This window comes from Amblyraja radiata, chromosome 7, assembly GCF_010909765.2.
Source record: "Amblyraja radiata isolate CabotCenter1 chromosome 7, sAmbRad1.1.pri, whole genome shotgun sequence".
In the NCBI taxonomy this organism is placed as follows: domain Eukaryota; kingdom Metazoa; phylum Chordata; class Chondrichthyes; order Rajiformes; family Rajidae; genus Amblyraja; species Amblyraja radiata.
Genome location: NC_045962.1, coordinates 56,089,888 through 56,100,319, shown reverse-complemented (window position 1 = coordinate 56,100,319; position 10,432 = coordinate 56,089,888). Strand labels below are relative to the sequence as shown.

Sequence of the window (10,432 nt, the reverse complement as noted above, 5' to 3'; positions counted from 1 at the left end):
GATTGGAAGAATGTAACTATACGTTGTGATCGAACACAGATTTCTTTGCTTTCTTTTTAAAGTACTTTAAGTTATTATTCCTCCTTCTTTGGCAGACAACAACAGAGTCGCCGTCGATTATTCAGATCAGGAAACTGAAAAGTTTCAGGCAAATCTTTCAATGGATAAACCTCTGCCTTTTACATTCCCTTTTTATGTCTCTCCTGACTGGAGTGATGAATTAGTAAGTAAAATAAACAGAGTATGTGGAAATTGAATTATTATGTTTAATTATGGTGAAGTTAATTTTATATTTAAGCAAAATGGATCATTTAGTTAAAACAATAAAACATTTCCATTGACTATAAATACATAATTCTCAAAGCAGATATGATTTACAGTAGGCTACTGTCAAGTCTTCTAATGTTTTTGCAGTTTCCCCGCTTGAAAGGGATTTGATTTATCTACCCCGAAATGATGAACTGGATTCACTCAGACCAAACACTTCTTTTCCACCTTTTTTATTTTCTCCTTCTTTTATTTTGGCAGATTAGTCTTTAGCAGTTTTTAGCCGTTTTAGTCTTTACCAGTTTTGGTCTTTATCAGTTTTGGTCTTTATCAGGTGAAAAACCGGCTGCCAATCGGGTCTGTAGAAAATCAGTCCTGCTTGCCTTTTCTGGCTCTCGCGGCAGTCTTTTCGGACAGTCCTTTTGATTTATTGTTCAAGTTCTCTGCTCGCAAGTCTCTTGTCTCTTCTTCACTGGCTTCTGGTGCTGTATGCCCTTTTGACCCCCGGGCAGAACTCGGCAGGCTGGGGATCCGCCCACTTTAATCACTGTCTCGTGATTTCAATTGTAGCATTTCTCTGCACCTGTTCTTTCATTTCAGTTTAACTTGACACCTCCCACTCGATCTTCCAATGGAACCACTTGGGAGATCGACGCTTTAAAGTCAAACTTTGAAGTCTAGGTTTGAACTTGGTCTTTATAGGCTACCAGTCGATCTGTTGTGGTGCTTGGGAAAGTTGTGCCCCATTGCGCAGCACAAAAAATGTATTTTAGAGCATTTTCTTGTTTTCTTATTGTAATGACTCCTGTCAAAGAGATGGCCTCCCACTTTGGATTGTTTAGAGCTTTGTTCTTGCCAAGAAACCTCTTCGCTGCTCTCCAAATCCATGCAACTGTCTTGATCAGTCGAGTTAGAATGCTGAACCGCTTGACATCAACAAGGTTCTGAATAGCTGACCCTGCAGGTGGTCTCTTTGGGGTTGTTGGTTCCGGTTCTTGGTTCTCTACTTTGGCCCTTGATAGTGCTGCAACAAAAGCTTTCTTCTGTAACTTGTTGATGTTCTCTCTGGCAGTGGCAGCCAGTTCTTTAGCTGATTTTATTGGCCACTCACTCACAGGCAATACCAGGAACTTCGGTCCATTTTGCCACTCCGAATACTGATCAAGGTCTTGAGGGCTGGCACCTCTGGTGATTACATCAGCGATGTTTTGTGGGCCAGGAATCCACCGCCAGTCCTGAATGTTGGTGCTTGTTTGAATCTCTCCAATCCGATTGGCGAAGAATGTCTGAAATCCGTAGCTTTCTCGCTGTATTGCACCAAGGATTGTTTGGCTATCCACAAGATGATACCACTTCTCCACTTGAATTTGAATGTGTAGCTCAAAATACTTCTTTAAGCGTGAGGCGAACACTGCTCCGCCCATCTCTGCTTTAACAGCGTCTCCTCTGTGGTCCAAGGGAGTTAACTTGGCCTTGGATTCCACAAGTCTGACAATTGGGCCATGGTCTGAATCCCATCTCAGGTACATCACTGCCCCGTAGGTGTGCTCACTTCCGTCAGAAAAGGTGATTCCCAAGGGTTCAGTTGTGGAGCAAGAGGGAGTCAGTGCCCTGACGAACTTGACTTTTCCAAGTTGTACGTACTCTTCAAAGAGCTTAATTGCATCCTCCCTGAGTCCATCTGAGAGTGCCATGTCCCATGTGTCTCTGACCGAACAGCTTCCCTCTTTTGCTTCTTGGAAAGCTCTGCGTACCAGAATCGCTCCCTTTTGCTTAACAGGAGCCACTATGCCGATGGGGTCATATAGCCCTGCTACCTGGCTGAGAAGCTCTCTTCTTGTTAGGGGATTTGGCGTCTGAGTTTTGATTTGCTCTTGTAGAAGGCTTTGACCAAGCCGCATCTTTTTCTTTCTCTTGGAGAAATTGATTCCCACCATAACGTGGAGCATGTCCTCTTCAACAATGTAGCCCAGACCAAGTGCCTTGCTATCATCATCATGCATTTGGTTTGGTAGGATCATGCTTTTTGTTTTGCTTTTCTTTAAAGCATCACTGTCCTCCTTCCTCCCACTTTGGCCAGACAGAACCCAAGGCTTGAGCTCAAACCCACCAGCTTTCAGGATTCGTTCCACATTTACTGTGATGATTCTCAACTGGTCGAGGCTGTTGTGAGATGTGAGGATGTCGTCAACATAGCTGTCTTTCTGGAGTACTTGCTGCTCATCCTTGAGGTGGGTAAAAGAAGGAAGATTAGCAGTTTCACGCATTGCCAACTGTGCAATGCACCCCGCAGGTTTGTCTCCTATGTTCACTCTTGTGATAGCATACTCTCCCAGCTCCTCGTCCTCGGAATCTCGCCAGAGGAATCTGTGTAAGTGTACTTCACGGTCCTCCAACCAGACTGAGTTATACATCTTCTTTATGTCTCCCAGAGCAGCATAGATTCCGCCTCTGAATCTGAGGAGGACGGCGCGAATTTGGTTGAGGACGTCTGGACCTTTCATCAGCAAATCATTTAAGCTGACACCATTGCACTTTTGGCTGCTGTTCCACACTAGTCTCACTGGGGTTGTGACAGAGTGGGGGTTTGGAGCAATAAGGTGACTCACATACCACACTGGTCCCTTCCAGTTTGCAATCATGTCTTCGGACAATTTGATTGCAGCCTTTCAGTCCACCATGTCGTGCACCTGAGCTGTGTAGGCACTTTTCCATTCAGGTTCTCTGGATAGCTGCCTCTCCGTCCTGAGAAATGTGGCTTCCACTGTCCTTTTATTATTTGGTAGAGAAGCTGGGTCTTCCAACCAAGGATAGCTAGCATGCCAATGTGGGTCTTTACTGTGACGGTCTCCTGTTATGTAGGTGAGGCCTTCCCTTACCACTTCGAGCTCTCTCTCTTCAGCAAGAGTCATTTCTTTTCCGCCTGGCTGGCAGTTTCCACAGCGGCAACCCCCGCACTTTGGCTCGCATGCTGCTCCAATGCTATCCCACTTCCACCAATCCAAGAAGTCCCGATTGGCGGTTGATGTACGTGACTTCTGAACTTTGACGGCGACCTGTCCGTTTGGTGAAAGTTCCTCAGGGACTGGGGCAGTGAGCTCCTCATACTTTAAAGCAGCTGCTCTCATTGATCTTGCGAAGTGTGTTTTGGACATGTGGGCTGACATGGTAAGCTTCTCAAACAGCTCAGGATGACAACCTCCAACAGTCTTTCCCAGTGGTCCATCCCACAGAATGAGATCTCCAACAGTTCTAATCCTCTGAGGCGCTAGCTGACCTTCTCTATGGCTTATGAGCAAATGTATCTCTTTTGGTCTCACAAGTTCCTCAAGTGGGACGTCTGGAAAGAACTTTTGCAGCTGCTGTGGTGTCACATGTTTGTGAACATCTGCAATGCTGTCCAATCCATAACAAACTAACTGGTGCGACTTGAGTGTGCCCTTGGGAGTCTTCACTCGGATCTTTAGAAGGTAGCGCATCGTCTCTACGTGGACCTTCATCCCCTCAACTCCATGGACGATAAGCGTGATGTCTACTCGCAGCCTTGTGAGTTATGTAGTTGGTATCTGAAGCCAAGTCAATTAATGTCCCAACCTTTTGTCCAGCATTTGCTACGACCTCCAGAAGCATCAAAATCACTGGATGCTCTTGCAGTCCACCTTCCTTTAGGAGGCTTGGCTGATGCTTTGCAGTGTTGGAAGCTCTTGATGCAGTGTTGGAGAACACATCTCGGCATTGTTTTGCCAACTCTGGTGGAAGTTTTCTGAAAAACTCCTCTTGGTGCACTGTATATTTCTTCTTGCCTTTATCTTCCTCTGGACCAAATTTACTCCTTCTCTGATCCACACTGCTTTTCCTCATCTCATAATTGGGGCACAGATAATAATGATGCTCAGGATTCTGTTCATCCTTGCAGATTTGATTTTTACACAGATATGCAGGTTTGCAGTATGAACCATCATCATGAACTTCAAGACACTTTTTGCATGCTCCTAACTTCTTTACTGCAGCTCTTTTCTCTGTCAGCTTTAGCCCTCGAAACTGCTTGCAGAAGTACAGCTTCCTTTTATGCTTTATGTCACCACAGACTACACAACTTGTGTGGTCATTTTCTGACTTGGTAGACTTGGTTCTGGCATGTCTTGGTTCAGTCCGAGTTTCCTTTCTACTCGGCTCCTCGTCCCTCAGTTGCTCGAGCTGTTCGTATATGCTCTCCTGCTCTTTGAGAAATGACAAGAGACTGTCAAACCGTTTCTCTGGTGCCACACCATTCCTCTTGTCAGCTACATAAACCAGCCATTCCTTCTTAAGGGTTTCTGGAAGCTTGGTTTCAATTGATTTTGTCATCAGTGGATTTTTAATAGCGCCTGTGTCTCCGAGATCGCTCAAGTCATTAAGCGCCTTTTCCACAGCTTGAATTAATTCCACTATTTTACGTGGCTGATGTCCTCTGACAGGTGGGATTCCCTGAAGCTCCTCCACTATCTCAATAGCAATAGCTGTTTGATTTCCAAACCGGTTCTCTAGGACACGAAAGATATCATCTGCAGTGTTATAACTTGTGAGGCGGAGGTCTCTTGTAATTTTGTCCTCCAGACTGTCCAGCAATTGAACCTTGGGTTCACCTTGCTTTTGCAGTGCTTCCCAATCCTTCCTCCATCTATAAAAGTCACGCTTGTTTCCAGTAAACTTAGGAAGGGCCGTGGGCCTCAGTCTGATGGCTGGTGAAGGATAATTGAAAGCTTTCGCCGCTTGTGCTAATCCTTCAGCGTCCTTCTTTATTCTTGCCTGTATGAAGTCAGCCTTCCTGGAAACCAGCTTGGGGACGAGAAGCTCGAGTGTTCTTAGGTGTTTCTGGAAGCTCTCTTGCTCATCCAGAGGGACCCAACGTTTCCACCGACTGTACGTCTCCTTTGCAGTCTGTACCAGTTTCTGCAGGTGGTTAAGCATGAATTCATATGCTTCTTGGTTGCTATTTGACGGTGCGGTGGCAGCAGCAAGTTCACATGCACCATCTGCTGTCTGTAGTGAGGTGGATAATTCAACATTTCCAAAGTTTGCCCATAGAGTGTCCTGGATGAGCCCTTTGACCTCTTTTAGTTTCGACTCACACTCCTTTGCAGTCTTTGCCAGGTCGGCATTTTGCTGTTCAGTTAACACAGTTTCTTCATCTGCGTCCAGCTCCGCCTCCAGCTCTGCAATGAGTCCAGCCTCCACATCGTCATTGGCTTCCATGACTTTTTCGGCCTCCTGCATGAGTTTGTTGAAATTGTTCCTGAGCTCCTCTTCAGACATTTCTTCATGGTTTCTAATGATGCTGTTAACAAGACGAGAGAATGCCCGTTTTGCTGTTGTCCTCTTCAGCTTGAGCTGCTCAGCTGACTTTCCAGCAACTTCATCAGCCATGTTTTATCTTGACTTAACTGTCTCTTTTCCAGGTTTCCAGATCTCCTGGCCCCGCCCGGTTTTTCACTGGAGTCTCCTGGTCACAGCGGTTTTTCACTGTCAAGTCTTCTAATGTTTTTGCAGTTTCCCCGCTTGAAAGGGATTTGATTTATCTACCCCGAAATGATGAACTGGATTCACTCAGACCAAACACTTCTTTTCCACCTTTTTTATTTTCTCCTTCTTTTATTTTGGCAGATTAGTCTTTAGCAGTTTTTAGCCGTTTTAGTCTTTACCAGTTTTGGTCTTTATCAGTTTTGGTCTTTATCAGGTGAAAAACCGGCTGCCAATCGGGTCTGTAGAAAATCAGTCCTGCTTGCCTTTTCTGGCTCTCGCGGCAGTCTTTTCGGACAGTCCTTTTGATTTATTGTTCAAGTTCTCTGCTCGCAAGTCTCTTGTCTCTTCTTCACTGGCTTCTGGTGCTGTGTGCCCTTTTGACCCCCGGGCAGAACTCGGCAGGCTGGGGATCCGCCCACTTTAATCACTGTCTCGTGATTTCAATTGTAGCATTTCTCTGCACCTGTTCTTTCATTTCAGTTTGACTTGACAGCTACAGAACACAATTTCAAATGACAGGATGAATTTAGCATTTTGGTATTTGTTTGGAATAAGCAAGAAGCAAATAGTTAAATGCTTACTTACAATAAGAAAATACTTAAACCAAAGGCAAGTGCATTCAAATGTTGGTGTGAACAGTGTGGAAAAGTGGAATTACATTCAAGGTGTCAAGCCAAATGCAGTTGAGATCATTATCTGGCCTGTTTAAGTTCAGTCAATTGATTCTTCAGTATGTCATGTGTTTTTATTCATTACAGAGGACTGTTTGGGTGTAATTCAATGATATGGACCTAATGCAAGAAAATAGGCTTAGTTCAGAGAGACAAAATGGTTGGCATGAACGTAGTCAGCCAAAAGGCCAGGTTATGTGTATGACTATGATTCTCTGATGTTATGGTTTTAAATGTTTCAACAGCAGCAACAAATTCAGTAGTATCTATTGTAGTAATTAGTTCTGATTGTGCATATTTTCTGGGTAAGTGGTGAATTTAAGGTTAAATGGACCATTTTTGAGCTGTCTGTTGCATTCATTGTTGTTTTCATATCACTATTTTCTCTGATGTTTATTTCTCAGTATATTTCCATTGCTATGTCTGATAATTACTATTGCATAACCGTATGTAGTAATCCACAGCTATTCAGCGTTTAAACATGGATTGACATTTGGTTTAAATACTGAAGAAACAGGCATATTTTAGATGTTCAGTACAGAATACCTTTTGGACATTTTTTTAAAAGTGGTTTTATACCTAGTTACAAAAATGTGCACATCTCCTGGTAACAATATCTCAACATCATTTGTATAGTAATCCAAATCGCCATTGTTCAATTTAGAATTCCGTCAGTGTACAATGTAAAATCTCCACTAGAAATGGAAAAGATTCTCAAACTAGCACGTCACGGCTAATACAGAAATATATAATTATTTTAGGCTGCTAATGCACTTGGATCTGTGCCTGTCAAACCATCAGAAGTAAGAATCAATCGAGTGGTCCCATACTTCAACCTAAAGGTTAAGTATTTTGCTTACATTCTTTTCAATAGTGCATAGTGTCAGCATTATGTTTTTAATTCATCTGAATAGTGTTAAATATGTGAAGCAAAAATATCAATGAAATATGCTTTGGAAGCTTTAATTTCAATGTTTAAAACAATGTTTGGCCTTTAAAATGTAACCTTTTATATTAAGACATGTATATATTTTACAGGCTTTCCATCATTCTCAGATAATGAATTATGTATCGTATTCTGCCCAGTATACTTCACTTCGTTATGTTCCATTGACTTTGGCACGGCCTCTCAGGACAGGAGCAGAGGTAATTAATCTTTCATCTAGCATATATTTTGGGAATATAAATATAAAATCTATCAAATCAAGTTCAAGTGTTCAAGTGAGTTTATTGTCATGTGTCCCTGTATAGGACAATGAAATTCTTGCTTTGCTTAAGCACACAGAAAAATAGTAAGGCATTTACTACAGTACAGATAAATGTGTCCATATACCATGATATAAATATATACACACATGAATAAATAAACTGCAAATAAAGTGCAAATAACAGAAAGTGGTTGTTAATAATCAGAGTTTTGTCCGAGCCAGGTTTAATAGCCTGATGGCTGAGGGGAAGTAGCTATTCCTGAACCTGGTTGTTGCAGTCTTCAGGCTCCTGTACCTTCTACCTGAAGGTAGCAGGGAGATGAGTGTGTGGCCAGGGTGGTGTGGGTCTTTGATGATACTGCCAGCCTTTTTGAGGCAGCGACTGCGATAAATCCCCTCGATGGAAGGAAGGTCAGAGCCGATGATGGACTGGGCAGTGTTTACTACTTTTTGTAGTCTTTTCCTCTCCAGGGCGCTCAAATTGCCGAACCAAGCCACGAAGCAACCGGTCAGCATGCTCTCGACTGTGCACCTGTAGAAGTTAGAGAGAGTCTTCCTTGACAATCCGACTCTCCGTAATCTTCTCAGGAAGATTATCAATCAAGAAGAAAATTATGATTTAGCAAACACTCAAGCAACTAACTTGGCCTTTAAATATCCCAAATAACAATTTTGCTTACTATGTTTTGCTTATCTTACTTAAGTACTTACTTATCTTGCATACTTGTTTTACTTTCTTTACTTTAGAATGTTCCAATATATATAGGAAAATGGAAAGTTTTGCACATTACTGTTCATTCATTTTCTGAACTTAATCTCCTTTTTTCCCCCATTTAAAATAAGCATCTGTACATCTGGCAATTTCTGTCATTGGAAAGAACTGTCAGAACTGCATAAATGCACCAACACCATTGTAGTACACTCATTTGCTCTTACACTTGAAATTTTAGTCTAGAAAAGAAGTAGTATCTCCTCAAAAAGGTCATACATACTACTTGACCGTATTAGAAACATAGAAACATAGAAAATAGGTGCAGGAGTAGGCCATTCGGCCCTTCGAGCTTGCACCGCCATTCAATATGATCATGGCTGATCATCCAAATCAATATCCCATACCTGCCTTCTCTCCATACCCCCTGATCCCTTTAGCCACAAGGGCCACATCTAACTCCCTCTTAAATCTAGCCAATGAACTGGCCTCAACTACCTTCTGTGGCAGAGAATTCCACAGATTCACCACTCTCTGTGTATAAAATTGTTGCCAAAAATATCTGGGATATTTATCATTAATGAAAGCAAATATAATGATAAATGATGTACTAATTTTCTCGTAAATAACTGGAATTGGAATCAGATGTGAACTGATCTTTCTTTGGGTTGCTGCAGTTTCACAGCAGCTGCTTTAAATTAAAAGGATGAGTGGAGGAAGGGTGGTTAGGGATTAATCTCATCAAATTCTTGCCTATTTTGGTGGTGATGGGATATAATTTTTTCAAAGGTTAATATCTTGATTGACCTCTAACTGTATCTAGAACAAATGGATGGGATTGGATCTTGATGCATCAGTTCACTCGCTGCATCAGTTCACAATCAGTTTCCCAGTCAAAGGGTCACTAAGCTTCAATGATGAGTTCCTGGAAGAATCCACCAGCAACTCAAGAGTCAAGAGAGAGAGTCATGAGTGTTTTATTGTAATGTGTACCGAAACAGAATAATACAATTTTTATTTGTAGCAGCAGCACAACAGATTTATAAACATAGTACTCAATAGACAATAATAATAAGCAATATAAAATGATCAATAAATTAAAAAAATCAATGTACATCAAAAAACAAAACAAAGCCCAAAGTCCCTAGTGCAACTCAGATAGTTCGGAGTTTAGTTGAGTTCGTAATGTTCATATACCTGATGGTTGTTGGGAAGAAGATGTTCCTGAACCCAAATGTTACGGTTTTCAGACTCCTACACCTTCTTCCTGGTGGTAGGGTGAAATGAGTGTGTGGCCAGGATCCATGATGATGCTGGCTGACATTTTGAGACAGATCCTCTCTGACAGACCTCCTCGATGATGGGGAAGTCAGTAAGCGTGATGGACCAAGCAGTGTTCACCACTTTTCGTAATATTCTTCATTCCTGGGCATCTGAACTGCCGAACCAAGTCGTGATGCAACCAGTCAGTATGCTCTCTGACATACACCTGTAGAAGTTCAAGAGAGTATTCATCTACCAAGTATTCAAGAGAGTATTCAACCTACCAAATCTCCACAATCTTCTAAGGAAGTAGAGGCATTGATGGCCTCTCTTTATGATTGCACCGATGTGCTGAGTCCAGGACAGATTATCTGAGATATGCATGCTCAGGAACTTGAAGTTGTTGATTCTCTAAAATCTATATAGACAACATCCACTACCTTACCTCTTCAATCACCTTCATCACTTCCTCAAAAATCTCTATCAAGTTTGTAAGACACGACTTGCCTCGAGCAAAGTCATGCCGACTGTCTCTAATTAGAATTCTCCCCAATAGCTTACCTGCCACAGACATGAGGCTCACAGGCCTATAATTTCCTGGATTCTCTTCTCTTCATAAACATTGGAACAACATTGTCTACTCTCCAGTCCTGGGTCTCACCCGCGGCTAGAGAAGATACAAAGATGATCGCCAATGTCCCTGCCATCTCCCCTCTTGCCTCTCTCAATAACCTGGAATGGATCCTGTCAAGACTGTGCTTTTTTGCAGCTTGATGCTCTTCAAGAATCCCAACACCACCCCTTGATCACAA

At 42.4% G+C, this 10,432-nt stretch overlaps 1 protein-coding gene across 1 annotated transcript in view; it reads left to right on the top strand.

Annotated features, from left to right (window-relative positions):
• cfap221 (cilia and flagella associated protein 221) overlaps positions 1-10,432 on the top strand; it is a 128,217-nt gene that overhangs the window by 90,579 nt on the left and 27,206 nt on the right. The window contains exons 16-18 of the mRNA XM_033024602.1: positions 96-223; positions 7,202-7,282; positions 7,479-7,586. Of these exons, the coding sequence (XP_032880493.1) occupies positions 96-223; positions 7,202-7,282; positions 7,479-7,586 (317 nt within the window). The remainder of the gene's footprint in view (positions 1-95; positions 224-7,201; positions 7,283-7,478; positions 7,587-10,432) is intronic.